General features: G+C 57.3%; 1 protein-coding gene across 6 annotated transcripts in view; it reads right to left on the bottom strand.

Annotated features, from left to right (window-relative positions):
* Positions 1-671: 671 nt before the first annotated feature.
* Positions 672-24,404, bottom strand: part of ZMIZ1 (zinc finger MIZ-type containing 1) — a 171,643-nt gene continuing 147,910 nt past the window's right edge. For 4 of the 6 annotated variants that reach the window (XM_043926013.1, XM_043926012.1, XM_043926016.1 and 1 more), the window contains 15 exons: positions 24,037-24,235; positions 22,801-23,091; positions 19,940-20,122; positions 18,921-18,998; positions 18,065-18,239; positions 17,437-17,578; positions 15,725-15,935; positions 14,487-14,592; positions 13,432-13,592; positions 11,957-12,024; positions 11,585-11,653; positions 10,859-11,103; positions 9,445-9,611; positions 5,788-6,045; positions 672-4,351 (listed from right to left, as the gene is read on the bottom strand). In XM_043926013.1, coding sequence (XP_043781948.1) covers positions 4,244-4,351; positions 5,788-6,045; positions 9,445-9,611; positions 10,859-11,103; positions 11,585-11,653; positions 11,957-12,024; positions 13,432-13,592; positions 14,487-14,592; positions 15,725-15,935; positions 17,437-17,578; positions 18,065-18,239; positions 18,921-18,998; positions 19,940-20,122; positions 22,801-23,091; positions 24,037-24,235 — 2,461 coding nt within the window. In that variant the 3' untranslated portion in view covers positions 672-4,243. The remainder of the gene's footprint in view (positions 4,352-5,787; positions 6,046-9,444; positions 9,612-10,858; positions 11,104-11,584; positions 11,654-11,956; positions 12,025-13,431; positions 13,593-14,486; positions 14,593-15,724; positions 15,936-17,436; positions 17,579-18,064; positions 18,240-18,920; positions 18,999-19,939; positions 20,123-22,800; positions 23,092-24,036; positions 24,236-24,404) is intronic. The other 2 variants (XM_043926014.1, XM_043926015.1) reach the window with 2 other exon arrangements.

Below are 24,404 nucleotides of genomic sequence, written 5' to 3'. Positions count from 1 at the left end.
GCAATCATGAGCAAGAGAAGACTCAAGGTCCCCCTTAAAGGTGACGGGGGTGAAGGTGCTGAGAAGTGGGGTGGCCAGAGAGAGGTGGTCAGCGGGACAGCAGCTGTAACATGATGAGATTCCTGTTCCGAAGCCCAGAGAATCCACCAGGGGCTTGCTGCCAGAGCCCAGATAGCACTGCATAGCCTTTGAGTCACACTGGGTCTGCATCCCAGCAACCCGGACAGGGCCTGGCGCCATTCAGGGTCCCCTTCCTGCTGGCCAGGCCATCCCTCCACCAGAACCAGGGGCTGCTGGAGACCTGGAAGTGAGACCACTGGACTATGCACATAAATCTGGGTGAGGTTCCAGGTTCTCTGCAGGGACCCCTGTGTCAGGGGCTCCTCCGACTTAACACCTGACTGCGTAGTTTTTGTTTGTTTTGTTTTGCAGGGTGATCGGGCAGGGGTGGCGGTTGATAAAGCAAAACCAGCAAACACCCAAACCACTCCTTAACATTCACAAAATCGCTAGTTCGCCAAACCTTCGTTTTTGTCCATTTATTTAGAAAAAAAAAAAAAATTAACATGGGCAAATGAGATACCTCAGTGTTACAACAGAGTATAGAAATGTCTAGCAATAGTCAAATAATTTGATCTTTAAATACAAAATAACCACATGAACACCTAATATACAGGTTTCATCTGAATACATATTTATTAGATAAATATTAGAGGCTGTCACATCATCTAACTACATACAGTTTTGCAAGACTAGAAATCACAATTAGTTTTCTGACCAGTTTAAAGTATGAAATGATTGCATTGTACAGAGATGTACAAAGACGATGACGGTCGCTGTGGGGTTACTTCAGGCTGCACGGTGGGTGTGTGTTCATGTGTGTGTGTGTCAATCACCTGCGATCATGATATCAAAAATTATACAAAGTATGAATTTGGTTACAATTTTCTTCTGAAATCCCCGTTTCTTTTCATTATTTCCATAGCACCCTAAAAATACACAGGTGGCAGGACTAGTACACTGAAGCTAAATAGTACATGTAGGTAAAATAAAAACAAAAACGGAACAAAAAAATTCCTTTCCACACAGAGTCAGAGTATATTACATGATGAGACGGATGCGGAGAGAGACCTCACAGACGCTAACAGACAGGATCTAGTTTTTTTTCCACATTAAGATGGAGTTCCAAGCCTTTTTGTGTTGTTTTGTTCCGTAAAATAAAAACAATACACATTCCAAGGGAAATGAATGCGTCTGTTAACATGTCTCTATTTCTCATTTACATATGTACACATGTCCCTTGAGTGGCTGCTGCCCACGTCGCCCTGTCTGGCTGGGTGAGGCAGACGTGGAGCTCTCTGGGGGTTCAGGGCTTCCATTAGGGAGAAAGTATTAGTTCCTTAAAAAATAAAAATGGCTACAGGAACATGATCCATGGGTAAAGCTTCAAACCAAGAAGATGGGGTGATTGCTTGTACTTGGGCCTTCCCGCCTGCCTGCTGGCACCCTGTCCATCCCGTGGAGTGGAGGCAGCAACGTGCCCGTGGCCTGGGTGGATGCTTGTCGTGGAGAAGTGGCTTGCTGAGGCATCGTTTTCGCTGAGGTTACGTATGGCTCCAAGTAGTCATCTGAAAGGGTCAGGGAAGCATCTCCCCAGAGTTCAGAACCGCCCTTGCTTGGGGAAGCCGTCGTCACCTGAATGTGTCACCAACTAGGGCTCGTTTCAGCCCCGGACGCTTTGATGCCCACCCCCCTGCCCCCACCCCACCAACCCGCCTCCAAAATCGCTCTGGAAGAGTATGTGCCCAGAACGCAGGCTGCAGGCACCGCAGGGCTGGAAAGCTCTTTGCTGAACTTGCTGGTGGAGGCTTGCTTGAGAGGGGACCCAGGAAATCCTCCTCAGGGTGCTGAGCCCACGGCTTACTCAAGAGACGGATGAGGGAGGTGCCCGGAGCCTGGGTTGTGGGCAGTAGGTCGACCCTCTGTGCTAGAAAGCTGTGGGTAGGTTGGTGAGCAGAGTGGGGACACCCTGATAACAACCAGAACACACCCAGGCCTTTTTGAGACAGTCTTGCAAGGCAGGAAGCGGGAAATTCTAAGGCAGGCATCTATAGGTCTGTCTGGGGTGGGGCATCCCCAGATGGCCTGACACAGCTGGGGCTAAGGGTCACTGGTGGGAGACGGCCACATGCCACCTGGTGTCATGTGTCCCCACCAGCCAACTGGGGATGGCTCCCAACAGCGGGTAGCCTGGTCTTCGTCTAACTCACGGTACAGCCACCCATGCTTTTCGTCCCTTCATCTGTACAAATGGCCCTAGTTGCTTTTTTGTTTTTGTTTGTTGTTTTTTTTTTTAAAAAAAGGGACTCGGTCTTTGTCGTTGAGTCAAGGTATTTTAAAAACACCAGCAAAGGCTATAACCAGGTCATGAAAATGTTGAATATTATCAAAGACAATACTAAAATATTCACAAAGATATTTACAAAAGCAATTCTTAAAATAATTGATTTGCATACAGAACACCACGCTGTTTGAAAAAACCTCAACAACGGGACAAAGGAAAAGGGGTGGGGGAGGGACAATGGCAGCTTTCCTACAGAAAACTTTGTGCCGGGCCGTCTGGTTCGGTGACCGGAAGTCAACAGCTGCGGCCAACATTCCGGTCAAATCCAGAGGAGTGCTGGGTGTCCCCCGGCCAACAGAGAGGGAGACAGAGGCTGAGAACATAGACAGTGGAAGGGGGAGCAAGTGAAGGCCCCAGGCAGCAGCAGGGGAGGGGCACGACAAATTTACAGAGGAGATCCAAGCGATCCAAGCGACCCAACCGCCCAGCATCACAGGCCACGTGGCTCGGGGAAGCACAGGGGAGCCTGGAACAAAACGGACGCACAGTAAGCTACCCGGGGCACTCTGAGAGAGCGGTTGGCTGGATGGAGCAAAGCACAGAGGGAAAACCAGAGGCTGCTTCTGCTGGGGTAGGAGTGTGTGGTAAGCTTGCAAGAGCAGGGGGACACGAAGCGAGGGAGAGGCTGGCGGCCGAGAGCTGGGGCTAAGACAGCCACAGAAACACACCATGCGATGCTTGATCCTGGCACACGCGGCGCTGGACTGGGCTGCAGCCCGGGGCAGCCTGGAGCACAGACCAGACGGACAGAGGAGCCGGAGAGCGAGCGATGCCCGGGGGTCCTGCTGAGCCCTTGCATCCCCTGCCTTTCCGCCACCCACCTTGCCGTCCGGGCGGACACAGGGGCCCTGGGACACAGGGACGTGGGCGTCCCATGTAGCAGTCTCAGAGAGGTGGGGGAGGGGGAGCAGAGGACGGAAACAGAACACATGGGGAGAAATGGTTCGCTTGCTGTCCAAGTCCAACGTTCCTCTTCTCCAAGTGACTTCGTAGCTTTGTTGCGGTCGTTTAAAAACAAGGAGAGGCTTGGAGCAAAACTGTAAGTTGCTGATTCTACTGGACTCCAACTTTGACTGGTGGCCCCCCCTCCCTCCAACTAAGGGCACAACAATTTCAGCTGGGTTCTTTCTCTGTAGCCCCGTCCCCCCAAGGCTGGGCCCTGGCCTGAGTCAGTGGTTCCAGGGCCATCCTGGCTTTGAGAGGCCCTGACTTGCTTTTCCACCCATCCCCGAGCAAGAGGGTAAATGGCTCACCCTCTCCCAAACACAGAATCTTGTCTTTTTTCTCTGCTTTCTGAGACTGTTCATAGGGTATCCTGGCTTAGAGGTCTGGGGTCAAAGCAATAACCTTGGCCCCTGAGAGTTCTCTTGCCCAGAGGTTTGTGCTTTTCTGTGGGGGGCGGTGGTGGTGGTGGTGGGCAGGCCGTTCTCACTGCCGCCAGCTGCCGCTGCTCCTCCAGGGCTCAGGGCCGCCGGGGTCTGGGGGGCTCTCTCTCAGGTTCACAGTCACTTGGAGGTGGCTCTGGGCCAGGAAGCAGGGAAGCTGGGTTACAGTTTAGAAACTGGAAGGATCTGGGGGGCACTGGAGGGTCATCTGGAAGCCGCCATCAGCGTGCGCCCCCTCTCTGGGCTGCCGCCCCGTCTCGAGGGTCATCTTCAGGGCCTGCTCTGGGCGTGGGCTCCAGACCCGCACCGCCTTCACAGCGCACCCTCCTGCCTCTCGGCTCTGCAGGCCGCAGAAGGGGCGGTCCGAGGGCTCGGGCTCCCAGCGGGGAAGTGTGGGGGGCGGGCGGGGAAGGAGGCCGAGTGGGGAGGGGTGGCCCCGATGTAGGGGTGGGCTTCAGTTGTTCTCAAAGAGAGACAGGAGGTCATCGTTACTATTGCTCGGCAGGTCGGGGGGATCCAGGTACGAGAGGAGCTCGTCGGGGTTTGTGAGTTCTGGAAGGAGCTGGAAGAGAAGTACAGAAGTCCAGTTGAGGTGTCGGCCGAGGGCTGGGCCAGCCAGGGCGAGGAAGGCAGGGCATCCCCAGGCCTGTTCGCTTGCCCTCGACCTGTCTCCTGGGGTCCTGGCCCAAACAGGGGAAACTAAGTGCTGGTGGTCCCCAGATACACCCAGGCCACCATGCTGGTCCAGAGCACACCGTCTGGACAGTGGGGCCCGCAGTCCACCAGCTGGGGAGGCTTCTCAATGAAGAGTATTCCTTAGACTTGCCACAAGCAACTGGGGGTCCCTTGGGCCTCTCAGCAAAAACCAAGTGGATTTGCATGAAAGGCTGGGTGGTCTGTTTGGATCCCACCGCCCCACACCTCACCCAAGAACTCCTGGCTCCTTGCTGAGACCGTGGCTGGCTGGCAGACCAACCCTACCCTCTCCTGTGAGGTCCTTGGAATCTTCTGATCTCATGGGGGACCCTCATCAATCTAAAAGCACCTGCCCTGGCCTGGTCTGGGGAGGACAGTCAGATAAGAACTCAAGATGGCCAAAAAGCCGAGTGAGCCCCATTCACTACAGAGACCAAGGGTGACTCCTGCTGGGGCTGGGGCGGGAGGGAAAGGAGTGATGGAGGAGAGGGCGGGCCTCCTGTCTGGGAATGTAGAGTCTAGGGATGAGGGGTGGGAGGGGCAAGTGCTGTGTCCCTCTCCCTGGCGTCCCTGCCCAGCTACCCAGCACCCATCACCCAGTGTCCCCCTGCCCCACCTTCCAGACCATTCAGTTCTCAACGTTGGGGGTGGGGGTCGGTGATCCCTAAGTCTCAGCTGCCACTTCCATCTCAGTCACCACCACCCCCAGTGTGACCCGAGGCCAACTCTCTGGCACCCCACACAGGGGCCTCTCACGGTGAGCGATGGAGTGAGCAGAAGCACAGGGCATGGACCACACACAGACTAGAAACTGCAGACAGACAGACAGACACCAGCGACACAGACAGACGGACCCTGTCCCTCCAGCCCCTCCCCGGCCTCGGGGCCAGAAAGTGTGGCAGACGCAGAGATGGCAAGCCGATGTGGGGGAAGGGGAAGGCGGGGACGGGTGGGGACCCTCTCGGGCTGCCTCCAGGACCAGCCCAGAGGGACTCTATGGGGGCCTGGGCGAGGCGGGGCAGGGCCGGCCTGCGGGACTGTGGGTGGGGGGGGGTGGGCAGGGCCAGCAGAGAGGGGGAGGGGACGCGGGACCCTAGGAGGGGGCTGGCCCGCTGTGGGGTTCCCTGGTCCTGGAGCCAGGGTAGGCAGGTTGGTGGGGCCCACCCTCCGGCCGCCCACCCCTCCTCACAGCTATACCTCCTCCACCCTGGGCCTCGGGCCCTCAACACCCGCCCCTGCTCTCGGACAGGTCCCGGCGCCAGGCCTAGCCCCAGGCCAAGGCACGTGGTGACCCCAACTTACATCCAGCGAAGGCTCCGGCATGTCAGATGCTCCCTGCGCTCCGGCCTGACCCTCTAAGGCTGAGGAGGGGTTAAAGGTCAGGTCGCTGTGTGGATGGTTGCCGGGAGCGGCCTGTGGCGGTTGCCGGGGAGGCTGGGAAGGAGGAGGAGGAGCCCCACTGTGATGTAATGGAGGCCCTGACTGGCTGCTGGGGTGTGGGACGTGCAAACCTTGTTGTATGGAGGGATGGGGCTGGTCAGAACTGCCAGCGTGTGGCATCTGTGGAGGAGGAGAGAGCAGGAAAAAGAGAGGTGAGGTGACGAGGTACAGCGACGAGACGCCTGGAGAAATGAAAACCAAACCAAACCAGGAAAATAACAAACCCCCAAAACAAAGCCACCCCTCTACAAAGCTGAATGCTTTTTTTTTTCTCTCTCTGCAGAGAAACAAACAAACAAAAATCCTCCCCCCGAAACCGCCCGTCAGGGAGGCTGAGGCCATGTGGGGCTGGGAGGGAGGCGGCCAAGGGCTCTGATGAGCGGAGACACTGAGATCTCGGGGTCCAGGCAGGCCCCTGGGAGCCTCTCTGCCTCCCTGGCCTGGACACCAGCACAATGAACAACAGCAAGGGCAGGATGGAGAAGCGAAATGGGCATGTTTCCAGGGGGCAGGGAGGTGGGCAGGAGCGCTGCTGGCGGCGTGGTGCAGGCCCGAGCTGGGCTGGCGGAGAGCAGACACGGACGACAGCATGGGGCAGGCGTGCAGCTTGGGGCGGGGGTCTGCGCCCCCACGTGGGCCCTGGGCTGGGGGTAGCGCTGGGCACACAGACTCCGGTGGCAGCCAGGGCTTCAGTGCGAGCTCTGCCTGCTGTCCCAGGTAGGATGTAATTGAGCCCATGGCAAAGGAGCAAACCTGGGGCTTCCTAACCCTGCCTGCTGGCCACCCACTGGGCATCCATGGGCATGCTTCTCTCATAGACAGCCTAAGGGCCCACGCCCCACCCCATGCGCAACCGGGGCTGTGGGTGGGCAGGGGACACGTGAGTGAGTGAGTGAGAGTTGAACTTCCCCTGTTGGTCTGTTTGCTGCCTCAAACAGTCCTGCCTTCAGAGCTCAGATCTCAGAGTGAAAGGCTGAGTCCAGGTCCTGGCCCCATTTCCGGCATTCCCCAAGTGACCCCCACCCCAGCCCCAGCCCCAATGCCCCTCACACTCTGCTAGCACAGGGAGCTCTCTGACGGGCCAGGCTGCTCACTTGGAATGGGCAACCAGGCGGCCACATGTCTCTGTGGTCTTTTGGTACCCTCCTCCCCGCCCCGTCTTCTGGGCCACACAGAAACATTGACACTTCCTTCGTGGGTTTGCAAACAGCAGCCACACCGTCCTGATCTCCAGAGAACCCAGTTCCTCTTCCCGTTTCTCCTAAAAGTTGTTTCCCGGGCCTTGCTGTGGGCCAGCCTCTGCCCACAGCTCAGGTGGCCCCCTCCAAGCACTGCCCCTACAGCCTGGAGCCCTGAGAACAGGCGATGTCCACATGACCTTAAGGTTGGTGATCCTGGGGGAACATGTGTGGGATGCAAATGAAGTAAGAAGGCCCAGGAGGGGCTGGAGGGACGGCCATCATGGCTGTCAGTGTGAGGCCAGCCTGTGACTCCTCCCCACGCCTGCAGTGCTCCATGGTGACCACTCTGGGAAGCAGGGGGCCAGAGGGCGCTTTACACACCTGAAGCAGCCCAGCCCCAGACAGACAGTCCCCTGGATCTGCTGATACAGCTGCCCTCCTTGGCCCTGACATCTTGCTGGAATTATCGCAGGGCCTGGAGGGGTGGGTGCTCTCTGGGGCTGCCGACACACCCGTCAACCTCCCACTTGGCGCAGGAGAGCCCTTGGGTGAATGAGTGCCTGCTTGGGGCCCTCCCACTGTGCACTGGGAATCCTTCCTGGCCTCGTGCTCAGCCGGGTGAGGCTGCTCTGGTTGAGCAGGTGTGGGGGGTTGGTCGACCTGTGACTGCACCCCACCGTCTTGTGCATCTGTACTTCTGGGTCTAGTTTCACCATCTAACCTAAGCCCAGAAACGGGTGAGGATGGTGCATATTTGAGAAGCATCCTGGGGGGCTGTGAAGTCAACTCACAGGCAGCAGAGCTGACAAGGCAGGAGAGAGTCTTGTTGGACAGGGGAAGGAAACACTGCCCCCACTGCCATGTCTGAGTGTTGGGAATTGTGAGGACTCAGAAGGTGCCATGTGAATATGGGGTCAGGGGGAGATCTGGGTGACTCCTGGGCATGCAATGCTGAGATCCTGGGGAGCAGGGCCAGGGAAGGGGGCCAGGAGAAAGGCTCCCAGAAATCAGAAGCCCCACAGGGCAAAAAGCAACTTACAAAAACATGGCCGAAGGCCTGTGAAAGCAGCTATTTCTGATATGGCATTCTGGGCTCCTGCAGGCAAGTTGCTACAGTGCCCCTTACTCAGAGTCCTTCTGGTTAAGAGTCGGTCCTGCTGAGATTAGTGGCTCTGGTGTATAGGACAATCCCCTGGCCCAGTAGCAGAACCAATTCCATGTCAAGTGTGGGGAACACAGTACAATCCAGAGGCCCCTTCCTTCGAGGCTACGCCGTGGAGAAAGCAGAGCTTGGAGAGATGTCTTCGGGTGCAGGCCCAACCCCACTGCCGGGTGTTGACGAGACTCCCTGGCCCCTTCTCTCTGGCAGCTGTGACCCAGAACCTACTGCCAGGCCCTCCGTGACTGCCCCTTGGCTAAGATGAGAGACACAAAGAATAATCGAGGCCTGTCTTCAGCTCCTGGGCCTCGGCTTTCCCAAACACCAACTGTGCTTCCTCCATCCAGGCACCACCAGAACTTCTGCTCCATGAGCACGAGGCCTGTGTCTGTCTTGCTTGCGACGATAAAAGGCACAGCCGGGAGGTCAGGCTCAGAACATGTCCGCTAGATCAAGTGGAATCATCCAGCACTGCCTAGATGAGAACCTGGAAGGTGGTCAGACCTCCACCACTGCTGTTGGGGCCACAGGAAGAGAAGGCACTGGACGGCACGGGGCACCTCACCCAAAGGGGCTTTCTCAGTGATAGAGTGTGTGTTAATATGTGAAACAGGATGAGAAGTGAATCCTCTTGGGATAAGTAGATGTCCTCACGTTTCTTTTTGCAGAATGAGGGGCTCAGACTCTCAGGGAGTAAAGTGCCTGGGTTTGGGACAAAATTCTAGATGGCTAGATGGAACTATGAGTCAGTGTAAGAGTGTGTGTAAGGGGGGACGGCGTGTATGTGTGTATGTGTGTGTGTGCACGTGTGTAGGATGTGTGCCATGTGTATGGCAGTGTGTGGGCCCGCGTGCAGGGTGTGTGCAGGCATCAGCACGTGTACATATGTATGCAGTATGTATGTGTAGCTAAGAGCCTGAAGTTTCCCCCGTCTGAGAACCTGATGTCCTGGGTGAAACAGCCAAGTCCAGGGATGCTCTTGGGCCATGACCCAGCTTCGGTTAGGCCCCCAACTCCCTCCTGAGTCCCCAGACTCAACTCTCCGCCCTCCCCTTTGCCTGGGAGGGAACCAGGCAAACATCAGAAAGGTCCAGGGGAGCCCTCTGTCCCAAATAGCCCCATACTAGGGCTGGGGGCACCGGGGAGGTGGAGGGTCATGGGCAAGGAAAAGGTACTCACAGTCTCCTGCATGGGGTGACTGAGGGGCTTCTCGAGGGTGGCCATGTTGTTGGGCATGTCCGGGGGGTGGGAGAGCTGGGGGGGCCCGTGCATGAAGTCATTCATGGACGTCCCGCCGGGGTTCCCGTGGGGGAAGTCAAAATTGCCATGGCCTTGGTAGTTGTTTCCTGGGGATAAAACCAGATGGGGAGGGGTGTTATCCATAGGGAAAATTCCCTGCCCAGGGAATCAGAGTGTGGAAACGAAGAACCCAGGCCCAAACCCCTGCAAGGCTAGGGTCGGCTCTGGCAGCTCAGACCTCCAGGCTGTATGGTGGGGCCCAGGGTGGCCTTTTCCTGCGGGCCTTTGCACCCCTGGGTGTCTGCTGGTCTACAGCTACAAGCAGGACCAGCATAGGCGGACAGGGTGGGCGGGACTCCTGTTGGCAGAGGGTCCTAGAATGAGGCCCAAGTCTGAACTCTCTGCAGGCTCTGCAGAGCTAGCCCCCAGACCTGTTCCCCTACAGCCACCACATGCCTGCCTTTCAACACTGGGACGAACCAGGCCCAGAGCAGGCGGCCAGAATCTGCCCAGTAAACAAAGAAGCCGTGCTAGATTCGAGAGTCCACCCTGAGAAGCCAGCCATCTGGCCCCCAAGCCGCTGCTCCCTCCACCGTGTGGAGGTGGTGAGAGCTCAGAGGATCAGCATGCTGGAAAGCTGGGCCCCTCAGTATGCTGTGGGACTCTGGCTAGGTAGGCTAACCTCTCTGGGAATCTGATCATCTGGAGCCCCGGGACCTAAGGGCAGGGATTCTGTGGGGCGCTGACATCCCCAGACTTCTGGGGGGCAGGGAGGGTACTCTCTGGGAACCGAGGGCAGTGCAGTGCAGCTGGGTCTGGGTGGCAAAGAGAGTGAGGGACAATGACGGTGACCTCGGTGGCTGAAGGCTGGTGCTCCAGGCCCTTAGACTCTATCTCTCAGAGGGTGGGAGAGGTGTAGGGACAGCCACAATACATAGAACATCAAAAGGAAACACAGGGGGCCTGGGGAAGGGGCAGGGTGGTGGTAGTGTCTCAAGCAAAGTGGGCTCAGAAGCCCCTGAGATCGGCAGCTGCTGGCCTGGGAGCTCAAGGAGTCAGGAGAGGAGGCTGAGCAGGGTGGGGTACGAGGGGCAGGAGGCTGGCTCATGGAGCAGCGTCTCACGCATGCCTTCCCAACTGGGTACCAACCCACAGGGCTGGATGGAACTAAGCAGTAGGATGGAGAAGGAAGGATGGCACTGCACCCCAAGGCCAGCGGTGGGGTGTTGTTTTTAGGGGTGCAAGTTACCTCTGCCTCTTCATACCACACCTTCCCTGCACCTGCCACCATCACCCCAGAAATCCTGGGCCCCCGCCGTGGCTTCTCCCTCCCTCCTCATCGGCCGTCACCCACCTTGGCTGCTGTAGTCGTTGGAGTTGGTGCTCCCAGGCGGAGGCGGAAGTGGATAGGGGGATGGGCCAGGGCCCAGGGCAGCGATCATCTCCATGACATTGGGCATGATCATCTGGCTGGGACTCATGGTCTTGAACCTCTTGGAAGGGATGCCATCAGGGTCATCTTTAATGTGAAGGTCCGATTTGATGGGCACTGGCCGCCAGCTGCATGTGGGGTCGATGGTGACCTCTTCAAACTCGGAGCTGGGGGAACAAAGGGGCAGAGCTGGGGTCCTGGGTACCAGGTTGTAGACGCAAGAGCCTCCAGCTTGAATAGACACTGTGATGCTCTCATCCAGGCTCCCTCTGCCCCCATTCCCATCACACTCTGCCTACAACAGAGGTATCGGGGACTTTTACTTCTTTGGAGAGAAGGGGAGACTGAGGCTAGGAAAATCAAGTGGCTGTGCAGCTGGCCCCAAAGCCTGCACTCACGGCATGGCCACCACTGCAGGCACCGTCAGCTTCCTGCTCTGACAGCGTGGTCCTTTCTGCAAGGTTCATTTGCCCCCAGGTAGAGAAGCCCTTAAATTTGCAGAGAAGTGAGGGATGTGGGAAAATGGTCTGCTGGCTCAGAGCGGGAAAAATTATCAGGGGCAACCATGTATACTCACCTCATACCATCAGGGCCCGCATTCCTGTTGCCCCCCCAACCCCCTTCCCCCGCGTGGAGAGACCTACTTACTGTTGGATGGCATTCAGGATGCCCCACATGTACTGATCCACCTCCAGGCCCTCCAGCAGAGCGGTTTTACTGGAAAAGGAGAGGGGTGGGGATTGGCTTTGACTGCTGGACCCTAAGGGGTAGAGACACAGCCCACTCCTCCCCACTGTGCCCAAGAGACTCGGCCCCTGCCGCTGGTTACGACTGGGGCACCAACAGGAGAGGGCAGCCTTGCGACAGCTTGGTACAAGGGGACTATGCACTGCCCCTGTAATCTGAGCCCCTCTGCTATGCATTTAGGGCAGGTGGGAGGAGGCTGGACCCCATAGAACAGGCCCCGAGCTCCTCCCATAGCCAGGCAACTGTGCTTATGCCGAGGCAGGAGTCACTTACTTGCACACAGGACACCTCCAGGTCCCTCTCTCGCAGTTCAGCTGCAGGTATGACTCCAAGTCAAAGCACTGCAGAAGCCGGGAGACAAAGACAGATGAGCCCAGGGCCCTCAGAAATCACTTATATGCAACCGGAACTGCCTCTGGGACCCTCATGAAGATGTCCCACCAGGGAGGGAGACAGGTGATGGAGAGACCCGGGGCTGGGGGGCTGGGCGGGGTGATAATCTTCCCTATTTCCTGCTGTGCATACAGCCTATGGGCCACGCTGAGTCCCTGCAACAATGTGCCCAGCCCTCCTCATACCAGCCCCGTGCACCAGATTACCCACGGCCTCCAAGCAGCCTTCCAGTTCCCCTGTGGCCGCCCCTCACCAATCCTGCCCCTCTCACTGGCCGAGCCCACACGTGGAGGACACGCCCCATCTGGTTCATCAGCATGTATGAGACAAATAAAGGAACCAGACGTCCCCTGCCCCCGTTTTCCCAGGGAAGGAGCTGTTGATGGAGGGGGACCCACTATGAAGCCTTTGGGGCCTGTTGTGAGAGGATGGGGGCTGAGGGTGTGGCTGGCCTGGCCCCAGGGTATCCCCCACCCAATGCATCTCACCCACTAGGGCTGCCTGTGTTTAGCCACCCAAACTGTGACCAGGCACTCAACCCGGCGCCACTTCCTGAGCTCAGGGCAAGGCCTCAGGATGAACCGGGCAGAGGTGCCCCTGCTCTCCGGTTCACACCAGCCATGGTGGCCGAAAAGGCAGTATTTCCAGCTGGCTTGTGACGTCTGCCAGGGCTGGGACTGTCTAAATCCAGTTCTGGAGCCTCTGGGGCTCCAGAAGAGGTCTCTATAATTCTTTCTGGCTCCCTCTGAGAGGAAACCAAAAGAAGTGAGTGGATACCTCTCCCATCTGTAGACATCATGACAACTGTCATTATCTGTCATATCCAAAGAGTTCTGTGAGTTGGGCAAGGAAACTGTCCCCACGGCCCAGAGGAGGTACTGAGGCTTAGAGGGGAAGAATGAATTGCTATGATGGTGCATAACCAATGAAGCCTGAATTCCAAATCCCCAGCACTTTCATTTTGGGGGTGGGGGTTCCATCCTCTTATTTCCAACTTTGTTACTAGTCCATCCTCTGAATTGTTCATGTCTTAGTTCATAGGGAAGAAGCAGGTCCCACCAGTGAGGTTTACATCCATCCTAACTGCTCAATAAAACCTCATGAGACTTCCTCAAATCCAGAGAAGTTAAGTCCTGACACTTCAACAGCTCATTGGCGATACACAAACCAGATGGACCCAGCTCTGGGTACACAGAGAAGTTGCTTGACGGATACATGATGGCAGGAATGAGTGAGTGAAATCAGCTGCTGATGGCCAGGGCATCCTTCCAGGGTTAGAGACAGCCCTGCTGCCCTGAGCCTACCCCACTGCCATCCCAGCCAGATTCCAGGAGGCTCCTCCCAGGACTGCTCACCTGGACATGCTTGCAATCATGGCCTCGAGCAGGCAGTTGGATGCGCCGGAATGTGATGGGGCACTTCAGAGATACCTTGATGGCTGTCTGCTCCACGCCATCCTCCCCATTGAGGGTCGTGTTGCCCGATGAGGCCGCCACACTGCTGAAATTCCGCTTGACTATAGGGTGGAGGCAGAAGTGGATAGGCAGGACAAGAATGTCCTGTACTTCCCCCACTCCCTCAAGTGACTGATGCACACCCTGGTTCTCCACAACCCCTAACACTGGGAGGTCTCATAAATAGGTGCAGGGCACCTTGGCCTGGGTGAAAGCGAGATCGGCATGTTGGGGGCCCTGGGATACCCAGTACTCTGGAATGACACTCTTCAGTTGATAAGTGTGAAGTGTCCCTGGAGGTGGCCATGCCGTCAGCCCCTCAGTTTCTGCAGTTCATGCCCTACCTTCATTAGGAAGGCAGGACTTTCTGCAAAACCTGCCAAAACAGTCTGGCACTTCACTGATTTTCTGGGTCAGTGGGAGAGCCCCACAGGCACTTTTGCGCTTAGTTCTCCAAGTGTGGAAATGGCCTGGCAGGATTCTAGGGCTCAGAATACGAAGAAGCACATTTGAAGGGGGTGTAGTAGCATACTTCCCACTTCCTGCATGGTGCCCCCTACCCCAAGTGTCTGCTCCTGGGACTCTAAGCCAAGGTCTTTCCTCTCAAGTTGGGCTTGGGCTGTTGAGGTGAGGAGCCCAGTCTGCAACTGACCTCTGTGCTTACCCCACAATGAAGAACCCTCTTCTCCAGTTCCTCCCATCCTTCCAGGTGATCACCTCCAGGGAGCCTGCCCAGACTACCTACACCATGGCATCTTGGTTTAATCTGCCTCATATCCTGTGATAACAGTACTGTGTACTCATCGGATTGTCCCCACAACCCCAGAGGAGGGGCACTGGAAGGGAAGGGGGAGGGCCTCGTGCCAGGGGACCCTCAGGGCCCAGTGGTGTCAGGCTTGAGGGACAGTGCATGCAGAGAGACTGGGGTCTGGTTCCAGCCCCGAGCCCCCACTCACTTTTCGTGATACAGTGCTCCGCAGGCAGGAGCCGCTTCTTGAGGAGGCCTTGCAGCACGGAGCGCACAGAGGGCCGGTGGACCAGCTGCAGCACAAAGAGGTGGGACTGCCAAGAAAAAGCGGAGACTCGTTCCCTGCCATGTGGCCCCCATGCCCACTCACCGTGCCCCAGAGGCTAAACACAGGAAAGGGCCCCACGTCCACAGTGATGCTCTGCTAGGAGAGGGTCCCTGGGACCTGGGAGAGCCCTAAAGGACCAGGATGTGTCTTGGGACCTGTGAGCTGGGGATCCAGACAGGGGTCACTCCCCAGGGACAGTGGGTCTCCACCAAAGCTGACTCTGATGCTCAAATAGCAACCCCCTCCCCTGAAGGTGGTCACAGGCACAAGGCATCAGGATTGGAGCCAAACACTTCCTACCCTTGCACCCTGCTGTTCCCCATCATGCCTACTCCATCCTTCCTGCCACAAGATGTTGTCTTGTCTTCACTCCTCCAGGAAGCCTTCTAGGACTGCCCACCCCAACAAGCCCCCATAAGCTCCTCACTCTGACAGCATCCCTAGTCCTGTGACTCCTATCTCTGGGTGGTCTTAAAGTCCCAACTCTCATGAGGGCCAGATCAGAGCTCTTTTTTCTCCTCCAGGGAGACCAGCGGGCGGTGGTGAGGGGGAGGTAAACTGCAAATTCCCAAGCAAGACCCAAGTGCCAGGCCCTGATCCTGGGGGATAGGAGCATGGCTTAGATGTGGTCCTAGAGCAGTGAGTCACAGGTCAGGGGACACACACATACACACACACACATACAGAGCTCTAAGCTAGCATTGCTGGATGATCAAGGGAGGGAGTTAACTCCAGACTTGGTGGAGTTGGGTCTGGGGGAAAAGATGATTAGAATATAAACATTTTTTGAAAATGAGGTATGAATGGAGCCTAGCTTTGAGGGAGACACAGGACTTCCCCAGTGGAAGAAGGTGGTGGGCATGGGGGCAGGTGGTGTCTAAGAGCTCCAAGAGGAAGTGGAGGGGAGGCTGTGGTGCAAGAAGGGAGAAGGCCAGGCCTTGGGCCAGAGCACAGTGGCCTGAATTTCGTCCCATAGTCCCGGGGGAGTGGGGCGTGAGGACAGCGGCACATTTCTGGGGTACTTCTAAAAGATCACTCCGGGAGCTGTTTGGAGGGGGACCCCAGGCCATGGCTGACCCCACGGGGCGCTGAGGCTCCCCCACCTCCCACACACTCACGCAGCAGCAGGCGGTGACAGTGATCTGGATGGTGTTGCGGCCCGGCTGGCACACGTGCTTGAGGTGCAACGGCTTGTGGGACGTCTTGTTGTCCCCGCGCTCGATGGTGAGGGGCGTGGCGTTCACGCTGACTTGCACCGAGGCTGGCCAGTTGGTGTTCATCTGCCGGTCCTCGTGGTGGTAGCACTTGAACTGCAGCTCCAGGTCCGACCTGGGGGTGGAGCCGAGGCTCAGGGTGGCTCTGCCAGGGGGCTGCCCAGAGCCTCCAGGATGCCTGGCGGGGCCACACACCTCAACCTCATCACAGCCCCCATCAAGTGGCCCAGGACTCCGTCCTCAGCCATGAAGTCTCCCCCGACCACCTCCTCTCTCTCCCTGGACATTCCCACTGCCCAGGCCCCACCTATCAAAACCCACCCCAACAACCCCAGTTCCCCCAGGACTCCCACAACTCTGGCCACTATCTCCCAGCCCCCTGCATGTAAGGACAGAGACAGACGGACAGAAAGGACAGTCACTAACTCAACGAGACCAGCTGGAAGACTGATTATGTCCTAGGCTCCTGTGGAAGAAGCATCCCAGGCCAGGGCCATGTTTGGTCCAGTCTCCCCATTCCCCTCCATGGTGGGCCCCAAGGACACGGCCCTGAAAGAATTCCCACAAACCCAGCAGGGACCACACATGCATGAAAGGTGAGCAGGGCCAGTGGCCAGGGCACAGGAGGTCTCGTGGGCGAGGGTACTCACAGGTAAGGAGGGGTGAGTGAGCAGGGCCCCTGCATGGGCATCTCTCCTGCCTGAGCGTCTGTGCTCCCACGCCCTTATGCTCCCCCTGGCTGTCTCAGGCCTGCTCTGAAGCCTGATCCCCCTGATCAAGGCGATGGGCCAGCTGTGTGTGCAGAGCTGTGTGTGCACAGGTGTGTGTGTGCAGGCAGGCGCTCAGCTCAGACACATCTCATGCCCTCAAGGTGCTCAGCGGGCAGCTGAGTCCTGGCCGAGAAGGGACCGAGGGTGGAGACACCAATGGGTTCTGGTGTCTAAGAGGTCTGAGCCCAACTCCCAGTTCTGCTTCTTGCTACCTGTGAGGACTCACCCAAGCTAACCACTTCTCTGGCCTCCATTTCCTCACTGTCAATGGGGCAAGCAATGCCTGCTCATAAGATCAAACGAGATCAGGTATAAGAGGCTCAGAACACAGAGCCTGGGCTAGCAGGGGCCTCTAGACCCCACGCTCCAGCGCTGGATGTTTGAGCAGCAGCCGCGCCCAGTGGCCAGCTGCTTGCTTGGTTCAGGAAGGACCCAGCCCTGCTCCTGCACCTCTCTATATTCCTGGCTCTGGCCACATGAGCCACAGTCAGGGGCCAGCTTAGAGTCCCCGCTGGATTATCCTCCTTCTCAGCCTTTAGGTCTCAGCTAGCCACTGTTTCCCCTGGGAATTTGTCCTAGAGCGCTCGCTCAGGACCGGGGTGAGTGACAGCTGATCCTACCCTTGGGCCACTACGCCAAGGCAGCTCTGTCTGTCTCCCAGGCACCGGTAGGTTTCCCATGACATTCCCAAGGCCTTGCACACAGCAGGGCCCAGTCAGTGGTGCCGAACAGGCGACGGTGTCAAACAGATGCTGTTACCACCTCTCCCAGGCAAGGCCAGGGCCCAGATGTCAGCCTCAGGGCCGCCTCCACCTGGCGTGGGCTGTGCCGCGCCCTCACACTCACCTCCACATCAGCGTCTGGTGGACCGTGGGCCGCAGGTGGAAGACGTGGTTGCTGACGGCCAGGTTGTGCTCCAGGCGGAAGGGCTCCAGCACCACGCCGTCCCGCACGGGGAACGTGAGCCGCAGCTCGTCATTGTGGCTGGCTGCACAGGGGAGGAGCCGGTGAGCCCTGGCCGCCGTGGCACACGACACGCACCCTTGGCTGCATGCCCCGCACGTGTGTGTGAACAGGGCCACAGCAGCTGGGCTGTGTGCCTAAGGGCACATCAGACAGCCCCCGGCATCTTCCGGTCCACTGGACCCCATCCTGAGCATCCCTGCATCCCATGTCCCATGCATCCTATTCTTGTCCCCACCTGCCATCTGCCCTGGAAGCCCTGAAGACGTCTCCCAGTCCTTTTCCACAGCTGAGCGCCACTTTGCCTCCCAGCCTCCCACTGCTCAGGCAGGGGGGGAGGAGGTCTGCTCTCACACCCCCCACTCTTTTCACACGCCCAACCCCACAGGCCAGCAGTCAGACTTCCAAGTGCCCTGACTCCTGGTGTACTCTGGGGGAAGGGGAGGCGGGGGCATGTGGAGGTGTCTGGACAGAGGGCGGGAGGGCGTGAAGGAGAGAGAGGGGCGCTCACCTGGGGGCGGCGGCAGAGCGCTCATATTTGGCTTGATGTCAGGCGGGAAGGGTGGCTTAACGTCTTGGCTGGGGGACAGGTATGGGGGGATGCTGCTTCCGGGGGTCATGGGGGGCGTGGGGTTCCCTGGAACAGGTGAGTGGGGGTAGTTTGCCACAGGAACCGGCCTGGGAGGCTGGAAGGAAAGAGAAACCACATATAGGTTACGGGTTCATGGAATAAGGAAGGAGGGGCCATGGCTCTGGACACAGACCCCACCCACCCTAGCCTCCTTGGGCTGCAGCCGTTGCTCCCCCAAGGGAAGAGACCCTCCCGGGAAATCCCTGCCTCCACTCTGGCCGCACTCAGGCCTCTGCCCCCATAGGAAGACAGGTGGGTCTGGGAAGGGCATCACCACCCTTCCCTTGGGTCACGACATCGAAAGATTGTAGGGTCCCCAGCCCATTTGACCAATGAGAACACAGGCTCAGGGTGATGGAGGACTTGCCTAATATAGTCTGGGGAGAAGAAGAAAGCTGGAAACTATTCCAGGTCTCCTGCTGCCCACAGCATGACTGTAGGCCATGTCCTTCATCCCCATCCCACCACACTGCGGTCCCCAGATGGAGTCAGGCGTGAAGCATCTCCAGGAGCCCCTTCCCTTGGTCTCTTAGTCCCCACATTGCTCTTTTCCTGGGCTGGCCAGGTCCACACTCATTCCCATCCCACCCATCTGAACTGTGGATTCTCTAAGCATCTCTGTGGCTTGGAGCAGATGGCCCTACTAACGTCCAGAAAGACTGGGGCAGAAACAGTGAGGCCCGCTCTAACACAGTGCATGTGGGTTATAATTCCCAAGATGGAAACTGAAACATACCCTATTGACGTTCCCTTGGCTGTAGTTGCTGTAGCTGCTTCCAGAGAAGGTGTTATTTTGTCCATTAAACTGCTCTGGCTGGTAAAGCAAGATAAACAAAGCCATGAATGGAAGGCAGAAAAGCTACCAGAAACCCTCTCTCCCTCCTGAAATGAAAATCTTCCAGAAGGACAGGGGATGGTGACAAGGCCCGCCCAGTGCTGGGGTGGGGGGCAGGGTGGGGGCAGAGCAGGTCACCGCGGTCTTCAGTGCTTTGCCTCTCTCTGCCCATTGCTACTAATTTAGTGAGTTTATAGAAATAGCAACACCTAATGTGCTGAAGTTGCGGTAAAAATAGTAAGCCCACGTAAGCCAAGTAGTGGGTGATCATGTAAATTGGCGTGATTCATGAGCAAATAGGTGTAAATTATTTCCAGAGTCTTCCTCGCTCCTGAGAATGTATTTTATAGTAATCCCAAAGAAGGAAAGAGTTACGTGCCTGAAAATATTATTGTACTATTTCAAAAGTGAAACCGCAGAAAAAACCCCACATGTCCAACAGAAAGGATAAAATGCTGCATGGTTCTCAGTAGGATGTCAGGCAGCCATTAAAAGTGACAATCACTGGGACTGTAGCAATAAGTAACACACTGTGTCAAGTGAAAGAAATAGGTTCAAAATTACAACCATAATAACAACCGTATAACATTGTTGGAGCCCATGTGCAAAGAATATCAAACATAAATATATTCGAGCGGGTGCTTTTTCTTAAAAAAATATATTTCCTTCATTGTTATTATCTTACATGCACTATAAATAGTAAAAGGAGAAGGAAAACCATCGTCTGAGCCCCGTGAGAACAGGAACCAAGAAAAGCCAGTCTGTCATTATGCACAGCTCAGAGCACACGTGGTCACATCCAGAAATCTCCGCAGGCCCACTGGTGACCTCAGGGGGTGCCCAGGGCCAGGATGACACAGGCAGGGGAAGGGAGCTGAGCTGGTGAGGAGGGAAGGGGCCCGTGGGGCAGCGGGACTCACCTTATAATACTGCCCCATGTTGACCGTGGGGGGCGGGTACTGCCCGGTGCTCGGCTGGCTGGGCATCCGCTGCCCGGGGTAGTTGGGAGAGGTGAGCGGCCGCGGGGGGTTGGGGGTAGGGTACTGGCCTGGCTGGGTGGGGAACTGGCTGTTTGGTCCGTATTGCTGGTTTCCATAGTTAGGCTGTGGTGGCAGAGAAAGGAGCAGGGAAGGTCATCAGTGTCTGGAAGCCAAGCTGCTCACCGATGCTGGGGCCGCCTCCTCTCCTCTCCTCTGCCCCTGATGACTGCCACCCACAAAACATCCACCCCGCCTGCAAAGAGGAGCAGCTAAACAAGATGATGCCTGGGGCCCCTTCCTGCCCTGACATGCAGGGACGTAACAGCTGGCCTCTCTTCTCAAGGGCCACCTCCCCTGAAAGCTGTCTTTCTGGAAGCCCCACGCCCCTGGGCACTTCCAGAGCCTCTTGTTCACACCATCAGGCAGGCACTTGATTCCGAAGCCCCCTTTGGATTTCTCCTGGTGCTTGGTTTGTGACAGACAACAGGAGGCACATCTGCAAAGCTGAGCCCCTGAATCTGAGAGGCTCTCTCCCCCTACCCCACACTGAGCAGAACACACTGATGTTGAGTTCTGGGTCATCCATGCAGAGGTCGGGAGAACTAGGCTGCTGAAGGGACAAGACAACCCCTCTCGGGGAAGGCAACCGTTCCTGGGAGGGGCAGGATCACTGTCCTGGAAGAGCCACTCCCCACCTTCCAGTTGCCTCCTCATTTGTAAGATCAGGTGACCCTGGGGCACCCCACGTCATTACATCCTGCAGAGTCGGTGCTGCTTCCGTCTGTTGAAACCCCTTGTCTATTAGCTGTCTCTCTTGCCCTCTCGGCTCGGAGGTGCAGGAGATGGTTGTGTCCCAGGGTCTGGCAGAAAACAGGCCAGCAATGAAAACTTGCTCAATACATGAAAGAAGGGCAGAGGGTAAGTGGCAGAGGAGAACCAGGTTTGCATCAGCAGTGAAGAACTTGGCCAGTTCACATTACTGTCACACAGCAGCTGTTCTGTGTTACGGTGGGATTCCTGTCACATCACTGCAGGACAGGAAGTGGAGGCTGGGGACTGTCCACCAGCAGAGTCCTGTGCGGGACCAGGTGACTGACACTAGCCCCCGCCCCAGGGTTCCGACAACCTGAGAGGTTCTACGAGTGTGTATGTACTTAGAGCTTCTCAGACAGGCTCAAGCTGTGCTGGCTGCGGCCCCTGATGCCACAGCCCAGTGTCAGGCATTGGGTAGCTGGGTAGCATCAGGAGTTTACTGCAGATAAAGACAAAGGTGGTCAAGATAAGTGAGAGCCTTTGGTGTGCCCTGCTGTGGCAGGCAAGAGCTGGGGAGCCAGCAATGCACAGGAGCAGGGCTGACACCAGGCTGATGCTGGGAATTCTGCTGCCTCTTCTGTGGTCACCTCCTTGGGCGCCAGCAGTCCCGAGGCTGGGCCTACAGATGCACTCCCAGCCCAGCTAGTGGGGATGCTGGGATTTTGAACACAGAAGGGGCTGAGAAGGCTCTGAACTCGTGTGGGGTCTGTGCTTGGGAGTGAGGCGCACAGGTCAAGGGCCCCTCCCATCCCCAAGGACAGCCAGGGCCTCGGGAGCTGCCGTTCTTCTCGGGCTTCTCTCTGAGCTGGTGCCAACCTGGAGGAGGTCTGGGCTTGACCTTGTTTGACCCTGACCTCTTCTGTCTTGGACCCAGGTCATCTCCATCAGTGGCCAAGCCATCTTCTAGCCCAAGGGTGCGGTGGATGCCGAGGGGAAGCACACAGACCTTTGAGGACCTCGAGGTCTTGGCTCTAACGCCACATTTAAGCCCAAGCAGAAGGCACAGTCCTGAGACGGGGTGGAGCCAAGCTGAGAAGAGGTGTGCAAGCAGACACTGGGAGGTGCTCGGGATGGGCTCCATCCAGGTGAGGAGTCAAGGTGGGCCTTTCGAGAAGCATCTCTGTGTCTTCCGCAGATGAACTAAACCTTTACCTAGGTACCCACATAGGCCATTCGCTGCCAACCTATTTTCTGAGTGCTCTCTGAAGGCCCTGTGACTCCCCCTCCAGGAAGTTCTTCTTCAGACCTCATGCTGAGTTCCAAACACCCCATCATGCATCATTCCTTTGTGGCTTCCAGCTTAGACCTCATCCTTCCGGCTGAAGTCCTAGCTCCTGGAGGACAGGAGGCGTGGGTTTGATTCCCTTGGTCTTCCCCGATCCTGTGGATGAGCTGGCCGGGTAGCCTGATAGGCAGCCTTGGTCCTGGCAGGGCCCCAGGAACATGCTGCCTGCCTTCCAATCACTTCTCCGAGGTGCAGGGCCTTCAGATTGTCACAGGGCTTTGTCTCCTCTCTCCCTCTTGGGTGAGATGCCCTCACATGGGTGTGAGGAATGTGGACCCAAGGAGATCTTAGTGCCTTACCCCAGGTCGCCCAGCTACTGTCTGCGCTAAGACAGCAGAAAGTCCTAAGGGCAGTCACTGCTTGCTGAGTGCCTGCTCATGCCAGCCCCAGGGCCAGGAGCTCCAGATACATCCCCTCATTCAAGACTTCCAGGCAGCCCCATGACGTGGGCTAGGTGGTCATGAAAGAAATAAACAGAGATTCCAGGAGAAGACGTGACTTGCTCAAGGTCTTCTCGATGGGACATGCCAGTGCTGACCTTAAACTCAGAAGCACCTGACTCCTAAGACGCTGCCTTTTGGTTCGGGTTCCCTGAGGGTCAATCCAGGCCCTTTTCAAGGTACTGCCCACAGCACCGTGTCTGCAAGTCCCAGGTCCTCCCCGCCACCCATCCTGCCCGCCGTCTGCCTGCTACCACACTCACCTCTCCAGGGTATGGCCTCTTTATGCTCTGAATGGGAAGGGACTGGGGCCGGGGGCCCGGGTACGTCTGCTGGGGCATCCGCTGCCCGTGTGTGCCAAAGGGGCTGATGCCGGGCGGCCGGGGCTGGTTCATGCCCATGGGAGGGCCGCTCATCCCCGAGGGTGTCATGCCAGCCGCCATGCTTGCGGGGTTCATGCTGCCCCCCATGGAGGCAGGCCCCCGAGGCCCGGGCTGGTTCATGAATTGGCTGTTATACGCCTGGGTGGGACCCATCTGGAAAGAGGAACAGACCTTCAACGGGAGAAGAAGAAAAAAAAAAAGAATAAAATGCCACATGCATTGAAAGTGCAGGGAAGGAAGGGTGGGGGAAGTGGGGGGTTCAGGACTGGGAGTTGGGGCACTTTCCTGTGTGGCTGCAGCTGGTGACCTGGCTCCAAAGGACCACCAGCCGCCTGGGCTCACGGCTGCCCTCTGCAGGCCGCACAGGAAAGATGCAGCCCGAGGAGTGTTAAGGGGTGGGGCGCAGTCATTTCAATGCACAGGCAGCATTTCCAGGGAGGCAGGCAGGGAACGGGAAAGGGGGTGCAGGGGTGGGGAGGGGCATGGGAGAATGGCGGTGGATGAGGATGGAGGCAAGAGCCCCTTTCCTGGAAGCCCTGGCCCTGCCCTTGTTTCTCAGCCAATAGATACACACCCTCTATCCATCAAGTCTGAGGTGGACTCAGCTCTGCCTATCTCTGCCCACCCGCCCTGCTGTCCCCAAACTTAAATCCCCAACCTCCACACCCGTCCTGCATTTCTGCGAGCGCTCCCCCTCTCCTCACATCCCATCCCATCCTTCTGAATGTCAGAGCTGGGACCTGGGCAAAATCCACAGATGAGACAACTAGCGGAGCCCTGGTCTTCAGAGGACACCAGGGGACAGAATGGCATTGAGGCTGCTTTAGACACAGCCTGCTCTTCGGTTAAGTGGGGGCCAGATTGCAATATGGAACATCTTTCCCCATACAGAGATATACAAGCAACATGGAAAACCAACACAAGCTCCCAAACACCCTCCACCACACTCATTCACACTGACACACCCACACCTCAACATATAACCCTCCCTGTGCTTCTAGGAAAACCTAAATGCACCGTGACACCATCCGCTCCTCCCCGCACACAGACGCGGACAGCCCGACTCCGATCCCCGGGGCTGTCTGCTGAGTGGACCAGGACTAGTGTGGCCCTTACCGGTCCATACTGGTTAATATCCTTATTCTGTGTTTCTTGCAAGGCTGCCACGGTGGCCGTAGCTGTGGCCGTGGCCGTGGCTGCTGCTGCCGCCACTGCAGCTGCTGCAGCGGCAGCTGCTGGCTGAGTGAAGTCAGCGGGCGGCCTGGTGTGTGGAGGGACACCCATGCCTGCTGGGGCATTCGGACCCCCAGGGTAACTGTGAGGGAGAAAAGAAGGGTGAGTTAGATGTTGCCTGAGCCTAAAGATGAACCCATGACCAGCCTTGGGTGGGGAGAGAGAGGTCGGGCCGTTCCAGGCCCTCCTGCCCACAGCTCATGGAGCGGGGAGGTCCAGACTCAGAGCCCGGTGGGGACAGGGGCCTCCTG

The sequence above is a fragment of the Cervus elaphus genome, chromosome 15 (genome assembly GCF_910594005.1).
Source record: "Cervus elaphus chromosome 15, mCerEla1.1, whole genome shotgun sequence".
Lineage (NCBI taxonomy): Eukaryota > Metazoa > Chordata > Mammalia > Artiodactyla > Cervidae > Cervus > Cervus elaphus.
Note: the sequence above shows the minus strand (reverse complement) of the source record. Positions and strands in the feature narration are given on the sequence as shown.